Source organism: Lissotriton vulgaris, chromosome 10, assembly GCF_964263255.1.
Source record: "Lissotriton vulgaris chromosome 10, aLisVul1.2, whole genome shotgun sequence".
Lineage (NCBI taxonomy): Eukaryota > Metazoa > Chordata > Amphibia > Caudata > Salamandridae > Lissotriton > Lissotriton vulgaris.
In genome coordinates this window covers 611609368-611626887 of record NC_141698.1, presented here as the reverse complement: position 1 = coordinate 611626887, position 17520 = coordinate 611609368, and the positions used below count along the sequence as shown (strand labels likewise).

Genomic DNA, 17520 nt, shown 5'->3' with positions numbered 1-17520 from the left:
TTTTTTTGTTGCCCTACCTATCAAAGCATTAAAACATTAAAATCAAATGGGTCTTTTCACTATGTCGTGCCCTTGTGGTAAGAGAATTTAAATGAGATTGTTTTTTAATTATCCTGCCTGATCCTGAGCAAGTTGTGTGTTTTATTGCGGTCTCAAGGTTTCTAATGGCCATGGGGTGGGTTAAGCAAAGAGCACTTGTAAACAGTGCTTCAATGTACTGCATATGGTAGCTATTCAGATGATCATAATTGGCATTAATTTTTTGTTTTTATTGAATTGTATATTTTATTTTAGCATTCTTGTTAAGCTTCAATTTCAATACAATATATGTCCTTTTCAATCTTCTGGTTTTAACTCTGTATGCTTATGCTTATATGTTATGATATTTGATGGCGAAATTCGACGAATAAAATGGAGTATTATTACAGTTTCCCCTCTCGGTGCACACCCCCTGAACTGTCATACCCTATTGATGCTCGTTGTCTGCTAAGCCCCTATTTCTATAACTCTTTATTTGAAGGCGATTTTTTAATGTGTATTTCATTTTTCAAACGCAAGGAGAATTCTGTCAATGTACAATTGGCTGACAGTGTGCAAACGTCCATTTTTCCATTTATCACATCTCTGGACTTAGATGCCAAGTTAGAATTCACAGTTGTTCAGCACCACACTGAATTTTGAAGTTCGCCAGAAACACAGATGTTCTCTGGGCGTACTCCCAGTTCCCTATATTGTGCAGTTACACAAGAGACATTCACTAATTTTTGTAATGTTATAAGTAGACCAGTCCCCAGTTGATTTCTCTCACTCTATCCTTCTTTACTAGTCTGGTGACTCATGCTTGTTACCTGTATCCACTAAAATGATCTGACAGTCGGATACATGACTGACGATTTGCACAAGCAAGCCTAACATTCTCTTCTGAGTTAGGATAATTTTCATATTGGGATTGTAACTGGAATGACACGCGAACACACAATAGTCAGGGTATATAATGTATTTCAACACTATTAATTCTACAAAACCATGAAATCTCCAAAGGAAGTTACAAAAGAGGGACTGTATTTACAGTGGTATATTATATCATTTATATTTGTATAGTGAGGAACGATTTTTAGCTGGTGTACACACATTTATTTCAGTTTTTCTTATTCAGATTTAAAATCCAATTCACGTTTAAGGTTTTGAGTATAGCCCGCTTTCAGAGAAACGGAGAGAGGATGAGATATAGATCTTGAAGCCTGATTCACACTGATCTGCTAGCTTTCTCAAACCATCATCATTAGAGGTCTTGGGGCAGTAGAGCATACATGGCTTCCGCATAGAGGTGTATCTTTTGCTCCTTAGGCCCTTACTTTGTGGGTAGTTTCACGATGATTAAAGCACATATTGGGTATTAAAGTCTTTCACTGTAGGTTGACCACCGTCTCATAATCTGGACTGAGTTTGGCGTCATTTGTTGTTACTGATGTTAGAAATGCAACCTTAAACCAACATTTCAGAGCATAATTTAGCCCAGTCTATGCATTACGTTTTCATTAAGCCATTTATTGGCACTTCAAGTGAAAGTCTAATGTTTTCTGTTAATACTGAAAAGCTGCTGATGGCGTGTTTGGTGTTCATTTCAGATTTTCCTTCAAATTCTGTCTGCATATGTGCTTGCTTTCCGGCAGGAAGTTGGCAGATTGTGTCTGTATGGAATTTTGGCAGGAGTTATACACAGTTTACCCTCACTCTGCATTTTTTCACTGTGCCAGACGCAGGTTTTTTTTCTCAATATTCGTAGGGAATCTACACGTAAAGTGAAAGGTGTCATTATTTAAAGTGTAGATGGTGGCTCCTGAAGAGGGCCTCTTCATCAGGCTTGTCTTTGCATTCTTTCTGCTGTGCACTGTGTCTTCGTGAAAAACAGACATCTAGATTGTGTGTAGATTTTGCAGAAATTGGGCCTTTGTCATGAAGAATGTTTAACGTTTGTGTTGTGATGTTGCCTTTTATGTTTGTGATATTAATGTCTGCGTGTGTGGTGCATGGGTTGCAGGTGCTTTTCATCTGAAGTACAAGCACAGACTTGTATCAGGCAGAATGTACCCAAAATTGTCCATGTATTTGAATCATGTGGTCTCTGAATAACAAGAATGTAAATGTAAATGTATTTGAGCTTATATAGCGCACAGCTACCCACAAAGGGTTTCCCGGCGCTTGCTTAGGGAACCCGTCCTGGTATTCCCCTGTGAGATAACCCCGGCAGGGTATCCACAAGGTGAAAGCCAGGCATCCCGCCGCGAGGGGCCGTTGTGGAGATTAAGCAAGCTATTGCCCAGAGTCGCAGAGTGTGAACCCGTGAGTCGAGAAGGCACCGGAGCGAGAATGATCGAGTCCGTGGAATTTTTGAGCCCAAGCCCCGCCGAGGCAGGGAATTGAACCCTGGTCCAGGGCCGAGAAATGATTGCTGTGTGTGGTGGATGTTAAATTACAGAGCTTGGCAGCAAAGCAAGGAATTGAACAATTCATTTAGTTGTTTCCTTTCTTTATTTACTTTACAGATGGAACTGGATAGATCTGATCCTCCAACAGCACTTTGGGTAGCAACAACCAAATCTTCTGTAAATAAATGGGTAAGAGACTTATTATATTAATGCCCTGCCTACTTACTCTTAATCTTCATTACACTGACTATAACTTTTCTTGCAATCGTCCTTCAAGCTAACCTTACATTGCAGATTACTTTATTTTCATTCCACTTCACTGAGTAATTCAACCCTTGCTCGTTTTTTTCATTTTGTAGGTCTCGCGCAGCATGCATCCACTGTTTCTCTGAGACATCTAGTAATACATATAGTGAGGGTAATCCCGCCAGCTGCTTGCCTCCTGCTTAAAATTGGCTTATTCAGCATTACTGTGATTTTTCGGCCTGCCTATTAGTTGCTGGTCCGATGCATCACTTCAGTTTTTAACGGAAGCATCACCAACCAACTACATTTCTATTGCACGTAGCACGTGTCTGTTTTTTGTTTGTTTGTGTGCCTGTGCATCCATGCAACTACCCCTGTGTTTCCTGTGTTTCTTTGATGGGTGGTAATTGTACTGCATACTGAGTGGGGATCCGGCCTAGGGCCTTCATTGGCACCACTACCGGCTGGAGACACTGTGCAGCATGGCACGGAAACGTGTGTGTATAGGGGCACAGTGGTATCACAAGGGTAGCTTGGCAGGACATTCACAGCCTGGGTGTTCCTTATCCGGTGCAGTCACAGACTGTGTGTTGTGCACAGTGGTTGGAGACCAGACACGAGTGCTGTTGTTGGCAGTAGACATGACACTTAATGTGCCCCTGTGTTCACCATTCTTGGCGCTTCACTGAGGGCACAAGATGCCGTACAGTGTGCTGTAGTCAGGTGACATCCCGCTGTACTGCAGGCTGGAGTGTGTGAGATCTTATGTGTGGCGCATCCCATGTGCTCCTGTCCAGACAATGCATGATGTCAGACATTGCGGGTCTGTGTGTGTGTGTTTGTGTCCAGCACGCCTCCTGGTGGCTTCACAGAGTTCTCAGACACCTCATAGTGTGTGACAGGCACTCATGCCCTGTTTGCGTAACAGCTGCGGGATTTAGGGTAGCTGCTGCAGAGTGTGTGTATAGTTTAGTTTAGTTTATTTGTTTAGCATAGTTAATTAAAACCATTGCTGTAAAATATCCATATTAGCACAATTATCACATCAAGAAACAAAACTGAAGAAATACACTGTCATTTAAAAAAAATCTATACATTTAAAAACAGTCTTATAACTGCCAGTGTTAAGTTACTGTTGAAATACAAAAATGAAAAGATTAGGACAAGAGGTGCTAGGCCAGAGGACAAAAAAAGTAAGTAATACGTTTTTGGGGGGGGAGGGGCAGGAAGCGCAGGAGCCAAGGGGGGTGAAAAGAAATTAGCCAAGAGTCTAACAAACTTTCCAACCCTAGCAAGTATATGTATGTATATATATATATATATATATATATATATATATATATACACACACTCTGCTCTGGGATCACAGACAAGTTCAGGATGGGTCACCTCGGGATGACCAGGGACTGCCACACCTTACTCACAAGCTGTCTGACCTCCGTCACAACAATGCACAGCCAACACCTAAATACAGTTTTTAAAAAACGCTATCTATTTCTCGCCTAAAAGCACAACGTTAAAATATATTCAAACTTTACATTACGGGACGTGAATATGGGCACCGCAGGTCGAACATGCATGGCGAGGTTAGTGCATAATTTAAAACCTATAAACGCTGAAGACTCCAGCTCTTCGCTCTAACTTCTGTCCACAGTTCCCCGACTTCTGCTGCACATTCGGTTTCATGGGTTTCAGCCTCTGTCCTCTGTTGCCTTCCCCTCGTCACCAAACTCTGTTCAGTCTTTGAACAGAATTAAAAGTATTGGCATATACATAATCAAACGCTTTTAAGGCAAACCAGGTCATTCATAATTTGCTTGTCATTTGCTGCTTCATATTGTGTGAAATTTAATCACATGGCTTAAGTTGTCGCCAGTGCTTGTATATACTTGAAAGGGAGCAGTTTATAAAAGTGATCTTACTTTTTAATTTAACAATTATAGCCTAAACAAGCATTTGCAATGCAATAGGTCCCAGTCCCTGGAGCCTTTTTCGCCCCTTCCTGACTTTTACACCTTTGTATATCTATGTTTTATGATTAAGTCCTTTCATTGCACGAAATGCAGTGGTATAATAGGGATGTTATAGAGACAGGTGAAATATTTTCAATATATCCCACAAATTACATCCTAATGACCACTTTTGCAGAGCTTCACCATTGGCCATTTTTCAAATTAGTAATGGAAAGCTTCTAACATCTCTTAGGTATACCTTGTTCTTTAATTAGGGCAGATCTGTGAAATTAAAGCAAAAACATAACATGCTCAGCACAGTTAAGGGGCATTGATGGCTCTGCTGTACTTGCAATAACTTAAGTAATCTGTGAGCATGATCTTCCCTGTTCATGAAAACCAAACATTTTAATTTCAATGAGTGCTCGTTATCTCTGCTTTGCTCTGAGCTCTTATCTCCATAGCCAGAATGTTCTGCAAAACATCCTTTATCTAAAATACTTTTTTAGTAACTTTATTTCCATTTTTTCAGTTTTACTAGAGGCTGTTAAACTTTGTCAAAAAGTCACACTTTCAGCCCCAGCAGAACCTACTCTAAACACTGTTGCAGGGTAAATTTACCCCAAAGAACAAATGGTGTTGGCATTCCAACAAATACTGCCTCTTTTTCAGACACGTCGCCTCACCGTAAGAAGTCTGAAGAAACTGAGGATGATGACCTCGTGCATACTAATTGTGCCACATGCCAGATTACACATGCGACCACTTCAGCAGTGCCATCCAAGGCAATGGGCATATGTGGAATGCTTCTTTGGGGATATCTAGTGTTAGTAAATTCTAGGGTTCACAATCATTTGCTCAGCAGGCTTTTGCTTGACCCTCTTTTGCAAGTAATCATCAACAGTGATGCAACTCTCATGGGGTGAAGTGCACACCCTCATGAAGTTACTGTACAAGATACCTGGACCACTCCGTACTGGGGATACCACTTAAACTGTGGGGCATCCATTTAGTCCTCAGAGCATTCCTCAAACTCAAGTCAGGACAAGACCGTCCTCATAAAAACTAACATCATGACAGCCATTTATTACATACAGAAGAGGGGGGGGGAGTGGGTTGAAAGTCCACTTCCCCCCCAGCTGCCTGTTCTGACTCAGATTTTGCACTGGGCAACCCACAACACCATTTCCCTATTTACTGAGCATTTGCTTGGAAATGGAAAACCGCTTTGCAGACCTGTGCAGTGGGACGCGTCACCAAGTCCACATGTGGGAACTCCACTACAAGTCCTTCTCAAGTACCATCCTCTGTAAGGAATGCCTACCAACAACCTGTTCACCACTCCTGAAAAAGCAAAATGCCAAAACGCCCTCTCCAGGTACCTTCACCCACAGTCCATGGACAGTGCACTGTGGATGAATTGGTTAGGGATGTTTGTCTATGCTTTTCCTCCTCTTCCCATCATCTTGTATCTAGTGAGATGCCAGATGTCAATGATCCTTATTCCAGTTGCACCTACCTGGGCAAGACGGCCCTCTTTTCAGCTTTCCTGGAAATGTCAGTCATTCCCCATGAAAAGCTCCCTTTGAGGCTCGACCTTCTCAGTTAGCATCACGGCTACCTCAGACACCCAGATCCCAGCCAGCTGAACCTTTCAATTAGGCACTTGAGTTCCTAGAGTTTGACTGTGTACAACTTCCAGAGGAACGCATGCTTAACCTGCGAGAGATGTGCAAGCCCACTACTTATTCCTGTTTGGTGACTCAGTGGAAGAGGTTCAAGCATTATTATATCTAATAACAAATCCCTTTATGGTTTCTGTGCAACAGATTCTTTTATCTCTTACGTCTATACAAGGCAGGTTTTGCCTGCACTTCCATGTGCTCACACTTAACTGCAGTTGCAGAGTATTTCCAAAACTGATCAGATTTCAGTTTTCAAGGTCCTAGCCATAAAAGCTTTTAAGGAGGACCTTAAATACGTAACACTTCTGAAAACGCACCCCTGTGGAACCTAAACGTGGTCCTTACATTTCACCTGAACTCACTCTTCGAGCCCCTGCACTCATGTGGCCTATAGTTCAAGTCTTGGAAGGTGGCCTTTTTAATAGAAATTCCTCAGATGCATTAGTAAGCTTCAGGCTCTTACAAAACATGAACCAGTATTCGAAGTCCACAAGGCTACGGTAGTCCTTTGGACAAACCCTTCATTTTTTTTTTTTTTTTTTTAATATATTTTTATTGCAGGAATTAGTACAACAATACAGTAATGACCAGCATCATATTATAGCCAACTCTTTCAAGATACAGCCCACCGACCCCCTTCCATAGTATTGCTATACAGCCAAGCGGCCCGTGTTCTAGGGGTTAGACGGTGAATGTAGCTGGGGTCAGTAGGGTGCTGGAGCTGGTCCGGATAACACACTGTCCGTCATCTGCTTTTCTAAACAAACCCCAACCCCCAAAAGAGAACCCCCCCCCCCCCCCCCAACTACCAGACATTATGAAACTTCCCCCCCCCCACCATCAGCGCCAGGGAGTTTATCACTGTAGGATCCACTGTTTGAACCACGGGGAAGGTAATAGTGCTGTTAATGCTAGTGTTTAACGGGACTCAGGTCTAGGTGCTTCTTCGTTTTCGGAGTCGCTGGGGGTACAATAATCCCTGAGGGCCTGCACCAGCGTTTCCCATTCTAACGCGGCCTCCTGCGCCTTCTCATTGCTTTGCCTCCAAGCCAACTGATAACGCAGCGCGCTCTCACCCGCCGCCCATTTCAAAAGTTCACCGTGCCATCTGCTGCCCGTAGGACCAGCACGTGCCTTCCAATTCCTGGTCACCTCTCGCTTAGCCAGTAGGAGCCCCAGGTCTATAAATTTACTGGTGATTTTATTCCGGGGGGTATGGGGGAACCAGTGCAGTAGCCCTACCGCCGCATCGAACGATAAGTGCCTCCCCGTCACCTCTTCTAAAGTCGCCGTCACCTCCTGCCAGTAGGCCGTCAATCCGGGACAGGCCCATAGCATGTGTAGGAGGTCCGCCTCCTGAGCCGGGCACCTAGGGCATTCCGCCGAGGCTGTGGCAAAGTAACGCCTGATCTTAACCGGGGTCAGGTACGCCCTATGGAGAACATAGTAGTGGACCAGTTGGAAACGGGCACAACGCGTACCCTTCCATGCTCGCCTCACCAGCTGGGACCAGGTCGTCTCCGGGATCTCCCTACCGATGTCCTCTTCCCAGCGGGACTTCAGTGTGGTGAGAGGGACCAACCCCTCGGTAATCAGCCTGCCGTAAAGGCAGGTGACCGCCTTCACTGTTCCTGCCGACATCATTACATACTGGCACACCTGAGACAACTGAGGTTCCTCTAGTCCGTTTCGCCAATACGCCTGGATCACTCGCACAATGGCCGAGTGCAGCAGAAAGTCGCCCCGGGGGATCCCAAAGCGGTCAATGAGATCCTGAAAGGACAGGAGCACTCCGTCCTCATACAGGTCTCCGACGAGCTGTAAACCCGACTCCTCCCAGTCCGCCAGTCGCGACCAGTCTCCTCCGTGGGGGAGGGCCGTCAGCATCCCCAATGGTATTTCAGGTGCATATGGGGTCCGCAGGTGACCTCTGTTATGAGCCCGATTCCAACAGAGTCGGATAGTCCGCTCCTCCATCGATAGGTCCCGAAGGACTAAACGCTGTCGCAACGCGATAAAGGAGAGGACGTGCCTGGCTATACCCGTCCCCCTACCGTTTTCCGGGCCTCTGAACTCCCTGGCTATCTCCTGGGTGTATGTCTGGAGCTGCGCCGCCAGATAGTACTTCTCAAAGTCCGGCACAGCGAGCCCCCCTTCGTCCTTCGGCCTCATCAGGGTATTGAGGGCCACCCGCCGCCGGCCCGTGCCCCAAAGGAACCCGATCACCATAGAACGCAAGCGGCGAAACGTAGCCGGTGGTACCCAGATCGGCAAAGTCCGAAAGTAATACAATAGTCGGGGGAGCGCCACCATTTTGAGCAGGGCAATGCGTCCTGCCACGGAGAGCGGCAGCGTGGCCCAAAAATCCATGCTGCCTCGGAGTGCTCGCATGCAACGGGCAATGTTTCCGTCTAGGAGGTCGGGCTGGTCGTGGTACACAAATACCCCAAGGTATTTAAAGCAGTCGGGTTCCCATCTGATCTCTCTACTTAGCGCCGGATTGGGGACACCCCTACGCATCGGGAAGAGGCAGGTCTTAGACCAGTTCACTCGTAGGCCTGAGACTTCCCCAAACTCCGTTAGCGCTAATTCCGCTCCCCGTAATGCGTCGATCGGATCTTCCAGGAAGAGCAACAGGTCGTCCGCATAGAGCGAAACGTAATGCGGGCCCGCCGCTGTCCATAAGCCCGTATAGTGGGCTCCCGAGCGAAGATGCATCGCTAGTGGCTCCACCGCTAGTGCAAAAAGAAGCGGGGATAAGGAGCACCCTTGCCGCGTGCCACGCTCCACCGGATAACGCGATGAAATCAAAGGGCCCGATCTAACCCTGGCGGAAGCAGAAGCGTAAAGAACTGCTGTCCATTTAACAAATCCCTCCCCAAGGCCGAACCTCCGCAACACCACGTCCAAATAGTCCCACTCCAGGCTATCAAACGCCTTCTCCAGGTCCACCGACAAAACTACCGGGGACGGGGCATCCACAAACGGTTCCCCAAGCAAGCGAAACAACCGTCGGATGTTCATGGTCGTATTTCGCCGTGGGATGAAACCGGCTTGGTCCTCGTGTACTAGGGAACCCATGTGCCCCAACAGCCTCGAGGCCAAGATGCTGCTCAATATCTTGTAGTCCACCGTCAACATTGAGAGGGGACAGTAGGACCCCGGGTCAGACGAGTCTCGGCCCGGCTTGAGGAGAGGAACCACCAACGCCTCACACATCGAGCCGGGGAGGCGACCCAGCCTCTTCGCCTCTCTGTAGACCACCAGTAAACGAGGGGCCAGAAGGTCAGCATAAGCTGCATAGAACTCCACCGGCAGGCCATCCAGGCCCGGGGTCTTGTTCCTCGCCATCCGTTTGATGGCCCCGCGGATCTCCCCCAAGCCTATGTCAGATCCCAGGGCGTCTGCCACTTCTCGTTCCACTGTACGGAGCTCCAGCGGGCGAAGATAGTCAACAAGCCGGTCCGGGTCGCGCGCGGAGCGACTGCGATATAAACATTCGTAATAATGCCGGAAGCAAGTAAGAATCTCCGGTTGGGTGCACACCTCGGTCCCATCCGCCCCACGCATCCTAGTCGTCGTTTGGGACTGGCGCGTTGGGTTGGCCAACCACGCCAGTAATGCGCTCGATCTGTCGCCCTCCGCTATAGATCGGACCGTGTAGGCCTTGTAATCGAAACAGCGGAGCCGCTCGACCTCCAACGCCACCCTCTCCCTCGCCTCTACCGTTCGTGTTTGCAATTCCGGGTGTCCGGGTCGGCTAATTTCGAGCTCGCGAAGCGTTCGGTCCGCTGCGTCTAAATCAGCCAGGATAACACGCCGCATGCCCACCCTCTTAGAGATACAGTACCCCCTCACCACCACCTTGAAAGCGTCCCATTCGAACGCCCTAGTACTCGCGGAACCGCCGTTGGATGCAAAGTAATCCGTGATTTTCTCCCCTAGGTCTGCCTTGAAGACACTGTCCTCGAGGATCTCGGGGCGCATCTTCCAGGTGGGTACCGCTGGCGTCCCAGGGAACCAGCGAATGTCCAGCAGGAGGGGGTTATGGTCCGAAATGGTCCGCGATAAATACTCCGAACGGACCGCTGCCGAGACTAATTCGGACGAACCAAGAAAGCCATCGAGTCTGACATGCAGCTCATGAAGGCTCGAAAAGTACGAATAATCTCTAGACGCGGGGTGATGCGCCCTCCAGATGTCCGTCAAACCCCAGCGGGTCTGCCAATCTTGACGGCCCTTAGCCACCCGCCGGACCGGGGAGTCGGGGAGCGGGGGATGCGAGCGGTCCATGTCTACATCTACCACGGAGTTAAAGTCTCCCCCCAGCAGGAGGGGACCTGTGAAAAGGTGGGCCAACGAGCCCGATAACCCGGAAAGGAAGGCAGTCTGATCCATATTAGGGGCATACACACAACAAACATTCAAGTCCCTCCCTCCTAGCGTGCCTGATATGGCCACGAAGCGCCCCTCCGGGTCCAACACTGTCCTCGTGACTTGAAAGGGGACTCCTGCCCTGATCCATATTAGCGCCCCCCTGGCATAAGCAGAATACGCCGTGGAGAAGACCTGCCCTCGCCACCTACGCTGAAGCGCCGCCCCTTCCGCCTTGTTCAGATGCGTTTCCTGCAGCAGCGCCATTTGCACTCCCCTACTCACTAAATAAGCGTGGACCTTGTGACGCCTAGACATAGTGTGAAGCCCCCTCACGTTCCAAGTAATACATTTCAAGTTAGCAACATCAGCCATTGTCCCAAAGTGTTCTTGCACAGTCCCCCCGTCCGGGTCCCCACAAAGAAAAAACATCATTCCTCCCAGCGCTGTCGGCGGCCATTTTCCCCAACTAGAACCAAACCCCCCAAAACCCAACAAAACCCCCACCCAACCACCCCAGAACAGGACCCAAACTGCACCATCTAGATCCCATCCAAACTTCTACGGAAAACAACCCCAAAAACCCCACTAGCCCTACGGTCGCCACCGTAGGAAGGCCTTATGGGCCAGGTGCGGGCTGAGCGGAGGCAGTGGGCCCTCGTCGCCCAGGCTACTAGGACTATCACAAGCCCCCCCGTATCAAAATCTTTCGGGGCAAGAGTAGAAGCCTCCCGACCCTCCCTCTCCCATTGTCAGCAATAAAGGACGGCAACCGCCACCCCCCTGCCGGGCCCCCACCCAAAACAAGGCAATCGATCCCATTACCCCTGTCCGTCCAGAAGGTCCTCCACCGACTTCGGTGTGATCACCGGTGTGTGGGTACTGTCTGCCACTGAGTCTTCCGAGTCCGATGGTGCCCCCCGAGCACCCGGGTTTTCTTCCTCCTCTTCGATGTCTTCGCCCTTTGCTCCCGACAGTTCCGACAGAACTTCCAACACTCCCCTCCGCTCAGATGATGTCTCCGCTGTCGAGGGTCCTCCTGTGCGGCCGCGGCGGTTCCTGTCCCTTTTAGATCGCCTCCTTTGTTCCGGCTCCTCCGCCTGATGGGTCGAGGCGTTATAACCATCCTTCCCTGTTCGGTACAGTTCGAGCCAGTCACAGGCCTCCTCCGGGGTGTCGAAGAACTGGGTTTTGTCGTCGACAATGACTCGGAGCCTCGCGGGAAATAGGAGTGAATATTGGATGCCTTCACTCCTGAGTTCACGCTTAACCGCCAGGAAGGAGAACCGCTTGCGCTGCGTCTCGTAGGTATAGTCAGGGAAGATATTCACCTGGCTGTTTGCAACCTGGAACGGGCCATTGTGTCTGGCGGCATTTAGGATCAGGTCTCTGTCCCGGAAATGTAGCAACCGCGCCACCACCGGCCTCGGGGCTCGTCCCTGTTGCGGGGGTCGCGCTGGAACTCTGTGGGCCCGTTCTAGAGTGTAAAAGGAGGACAGGCCCTCCGGGACCACCGTGTCTCGGAGCCAGGTCTCCAGGTAGCGCACTATATCGCCTTCCTCAACCTTTTCCGGCAGGCCCACTACCCGAATGTTATTCCTCCTGTTTCGGCCTTCCGCATCCTCCGCCCTCCGTTCGAGGGTCTCGATTCGGGACATGGCACCTTTTATCGTCGCGGCCAGGGTTCTCTGCGCCGGTTCCATAGTCCTCACCGTGCTCTCCACCTCCTTGACCCGGTCCGAGAGCTTACCATGGTCTGCCCTAAGGAGGCCCAGGCCAGTCGCCACCTGGGCAATGTCCTGTTGTAGGGCCGACCGAGTTGCCTCTATGGCTTCCAGTACACGGTCGAATTGTTGCTGGAGTAGTGCGCCACCAGGTCTTTTAGGATCTCCATGTTCTTCCTTGTCCTGGGCCTCAGAGTCCGAGGTGGCCTGGCTGGATCCCTTGGCTCCTCTAGGTTTCCCCATGCTGCCAGGGGCTCTCCGCAAAGGTCCCGGAGTAGTCGCCTCCGTGTGCAGGTGACCAGCACGTTTTTCCCGGGATTCCGCTCTCCAGTCCGGAATGGGCGATCTCCTTCTCCAGAGCCTGTGGAGACTCCGCCGCTTCGGCTCACGCCACCGCCACGGCGTCCGAGGGCACCGATAAGGGGGCGGAGATACCCGTCTCCGAGTCGGGCAGGCCCGTTCACCTACTATAGCTCTGGGGCACGGGCCACCAACTCCCCCGGTTTCCCTGTGGCGCCCGAGCGTCGCGCCATCCATGTAGTTGGGGCGGCCAGGAACTCGCAGCCAGTTGCGGAGTCGCGGTGTCGACCACTACCTAGAGCTGAGTGCACCCGTGCCCGGCGCCCTCTAGCGCGTGGGCACCCGCCCGGACGTCCAATCGAGTATGGTCCGGCTGTAGAGGGTCCGAACCAGCCAATGTCTAATGTTTAAAACAACTGAGGCTGGTGAAGCCGGGTGCCGGGCGACACCCGCGAGACCTCCTCAACTCCGTAGGTCCGATCAAGGGGACAAAGGGGTCCGGGCGCCATATTGGGTCGCACTCCGCCACTCCGCAAACTTCGGCATTTCTTCAAAGCCACCTCCGTCCAAACTCCACCAGGGCTCTCGGGAGGGTGTCGTCGCCTCGCTCAACCGAATGCGGGGTCTGGGGTGCCCCTCAGCCTCCGATATTCAGGATAAATCCGGGCTCAGTCCCGGAGCCGAGCTCTCAGGCGACCATCGCCATCGGCGCCCAAGCCACGCCCCCTTGGACAAACCCTTCATTTCTGCTAAAGGTTGTCTCACATTTTCACATGAACCAAGACTTTGAGCTGCCAGTCTTCTTCCTACAATAAGAGTCAGTGTCCCTTGACACCTTCGATGTTAAGCGGGCATTCGTGCACTACATTGATGAAACTAACCCATTTTGAAAGTCTATTGAACGTTTCGTAGTCTTTGCCATACCCACTGGAATCCCTCAATCTCTAAGGGATTCATTGCGAAGTGGATTGTCAAGCGCATCCACACTTAGAACTCTAGTGCCAAGTGTAGACTTCCTGTGCCCCCTCGAGTCTACTCCGCATGCAAAAAGCGTTTCACTTTAGCTTTCACTTGGTCATCATCACTATTTTCCATTGTTTGAATATTCTAGCTAGCACAGCAGCAGGCTTTACTGGGCCAAGCTGTCTTGAGAACTCTGTTTCAGACTTCTTCGTCCTCTACTCTCAAGCCAGCGCTTTAGGGAGGAACTTTACAGTCTATGCAGAGCATGTGCATCCACAGTCAAACATTCTATGAAATTAAAATATTACTTAACTTGTAAGCATCTTTGCATAGCATGTAGTGCTGTACATTAAAATATGTCCACCCCCCTCCCCAGATTCCAGCAATAATCTGTTTTTCCTGTTTTCCTCTTCTTTTATAATGCTCAGAATACTTTCTTCAACACTGCTCTCTACTTGCCCTACTCACCCGGTCATTGCAATACAATCTGAGGTGTAGCCCATGTTCTGATTCTTGATAGACCCAAGGGTGGAGTCCTAACCGTTCTTATAACTCAATATCTTCGATTGAAAACAAGTTAGAAACACTAGATGACAGAAGTAGACAGAGCATGTGAATGTACTTATGCAATAGGTCTTGTATTTGTTGGAGCTATTGGCATTGTGTAAATGGCAGTGTTTTTTACTTCTGTGTTATGGGGTGTTAGTGGTGTATTTTAGAGTTATGTGGGTTGGATTGGATTAGTTAGTTGTGTAATTGTGTGGAATGCAATTGTGTGGTGTTGAGTGAATGCGTGCTTTGGAATTATGTGGCATGGTGTGTTGTGGAATTATGAATAGTAATTATGTGGTATTGAATGTATTGGAATTATGTGGAGTTAGATTGTGTTTGGAGTGTAATTATGTGGAATGGTATTTTGTGTTGTGGAGTGGTATATAGTGGAATTTAACGATGTAGTGTGCTATTGAAAGCAGCCTTCCATGGCACTCAAACGCCTATAAATAATAATGATAAAATTACATAATACATTATGTAATTGGCCAAACATTCATCCACTTGGTAAGGATATGCGCTCCCCACCTTAGTAAAACAAAGAACTGTTGTGCATCTTTTCTTTGTAGAACTATGTACAGCATGCTCATTACTTAGTGAGTCACGTAGCACCTCTTGAAAGGAAGTTTACTATAGCAGTTCAGCACTTAAACAAGGCTTTTTAAACGCCATACTCCACTCCAGTGAACTGCACTTTGAGAGCTTACGTGTACCACCAGTGCACTGCAGTTAGAGGTGTTACAGGTGCCATTGCGCACTGTACTCTGTTATGTCACATGCACAACCAGTGTACTGCAGTTAGATTTTATAGGCACCACCTTGCAGAGATGTTCTGCTTTTATAAATGTCACAAGCACCAACAACCTGCCATAATGTGAAAAATTGCAAATCCTAAAACAATGCATTGCTATTGCAAATGCCATCAGGAGACTTGACAAGATGGCAGAGTGATTAAACGCACTCTGCTGGCATTTGCTTTGTTTGGAAATCCTTAGGCAGTATGTAGACCCCTTGTAGTACATGACATGCATGAAAGTCCCAGACAGCAATTACTCATAATGCATGGAAGCCGTGGGTAAAAAGCAAGTCCCCTGCGTCACGTGTAAAGCTTGCAATGCCTTGAGCAGGAAGTTGGTCCACTGTTACCTACAATGAAAGGAAGCCATATGCAGTTTGTAGGTTCTCCATGCCACAAGAAGTGCAAGGGGTGCCCCTTCGTAGTAAGGAATGAAGGAGGCGCCCCAGACTGCATTAATTTCCATCACTACCATGGAATGCATTGGACGAGATGAAGTATGAGACCTTGATGGTACAAGGGGCACAAAAGCTGTGAAAGTACTTGATTCTCTTGTGATACACGGAATGCAAGCAAAGACCTTAACAGCTCGCAGGTCCCTTCCCTAGTACGGACTGCAGGAAAAGCTGTGGTAATATCACCTTCTGTGTGTTGCCTGAATATAAGGAAAATATGTGCTGTCTACAGGTGATTGGTGTTATATGGGATCCACGACCGTCTGAAGCAGCACAAGATCCAATGTGTTGCGTAAAATACAAGATGGAACTGAATGACGTATTGGGCAGAGCGGCGGTCCCTTGTGTTACACAGTACACAAATCAAGTCCGGGAGGCACAGAGGGCAGGTGAAAATTCTGCGCATAATGCAGCTCCTTTGTACTATTTTAACTGCAAGAGAAGCCCCCAGGTAGTAAATGGATTCCTTACAGCCCATCATTAGTTTTGTTGTGTTATAAAGGAATGCAGGAATTCGCAGAGCAGGAGGTGGGATTGTCAAATATATTGTGTGTTCAACGGACTGTACAGGCCAATGCCGGCCCTATGACAGAAATGTGAACAATATGCAGGCTCGTTGTCGTGTGAAAGCAGTGGCCTCACCAGCACCTGTGCATGTGTACGCCCTGCTGTGGAATGTGTTTAACCGAACAAGTGTGCCTCTCAAATAGTGTTGTGAACAGGGTGCTTTCTGCTAGTGGGTGCAAGGGAAGGGCTATCCATGCCATAGCATTAATATGCACAAGGTAATTTATATAGAATCGGTGTGCAAGTGAGGCTGCAGTTGAATGACAACCAATCAAAGACAAATAATGTCAACATGTGACAAAATGCACTTGAGAGAAAAATGCATGCCAAATGTATTAAAAACATACCACAAGAAAATAATTGACCCCCTCAATAACATGAGATTTACAAATAGTAAACACCTTCTCTGGCAATCAAAGTTCTCAAAAGAGACTCCCAAGAAATACAACACCCAGAATTGCAATGTGACCGTGCTAAGAATCTGATTCAGTCCTTGTGGAAACATCACAAACAATAGCCCATGTATATGAATGAAACCATGCCCAGTATAACAGTGAGACTTATTAACGGATACCTGCCAACCTTCTAAAATGGACTGGCTGGACTCTGTATATTCAGATGAGATAACTCAAACAAACAATAGTACTTGAAACCTGCAACAGGAAACAATGTGCCATTTGAAATTAAAATAGGAGTGCTCTCTTGGTTACACAAGTGGTAGTGAATACCTGAACCTCTGATCAGGCGAGCGCTTCTTAAGCGAACTAGGAGAAGAATTACACAGCCATGAGAATATGGATCTCTGCACACACGTCCAGTATACGAGGTTAAAAAATTCCATGACTCATGCCCGTTAATCCAACTATCACTTCTGTTCACCTTTATTAGTACGGCTCCCAGGACAAAGTAACTGTTGGATCCAGGTGTATTCGAGTTACAATGTACGACTTAGATGGTGCCTGCCGTGCGAGGTGTTAGAGGCTGAAAATGGACTAACTAGAAGCAGAGAGAGTGTAAAAAGCAAAAAGAGAAAGTGCTGTAAAGTATGTGATGGTTGCAAAGCCCCTGCATGTGAACCTACAACATGAACATCAACTGCTCCAGTTAACCGCAAGCGCAATTAATTTGTTGTAATCAATGTTCTGGAATCTGAGAGACACAACAAACTGGAATTATAAGTTCGAGGCATGTGGGCTGCTGAATTCATATCTGTGCATAGATCGCCGCCTAGTGTTGGGTCCGGATGATTGCACATTGTTGTCCTGGAAGAGTCTTCGAAGTATCACGAGATAGGTGGCTCCTCCCCTGGACTACAGTGCGCATGGGCATCGCCTCCATCCCCAGATTGTTTTTTTCCGCCATTGGGTTCGGATGTGTTTCGGTTCCCTCTGTCGGAATCAATAGTTGTTTAACTTTCCTAACTTAAGACCAAAAGGTCTTTAGGACTAGCGTCGGTATTGTCCATCGTTCGGGTTTT

The 17520-nt window shown here is 48.3% G+C and overlaps 1 protein-coding gene across 1 annotated transcript in view; it reads left to right on the top strand.

Moving 5' to 3' along the window:
* WDR48 (WD repeat domain 48) overlaps positions 1-17520 on the top strand; it is a 535194-nt gene that overhangs the window by 215341 nt on the left and 302333 nt on the right. Inside the window, exon 9 of the mRNA XM_086941452.1 lies at positions 2547-2618. Within this exon, the coding sequence (XP_086797578.1) occupies positions 2547-2618 (72 nt within the window). The remainder of the gene's footprint in view (positions 1-2546; positions 2619-17520) is intronic.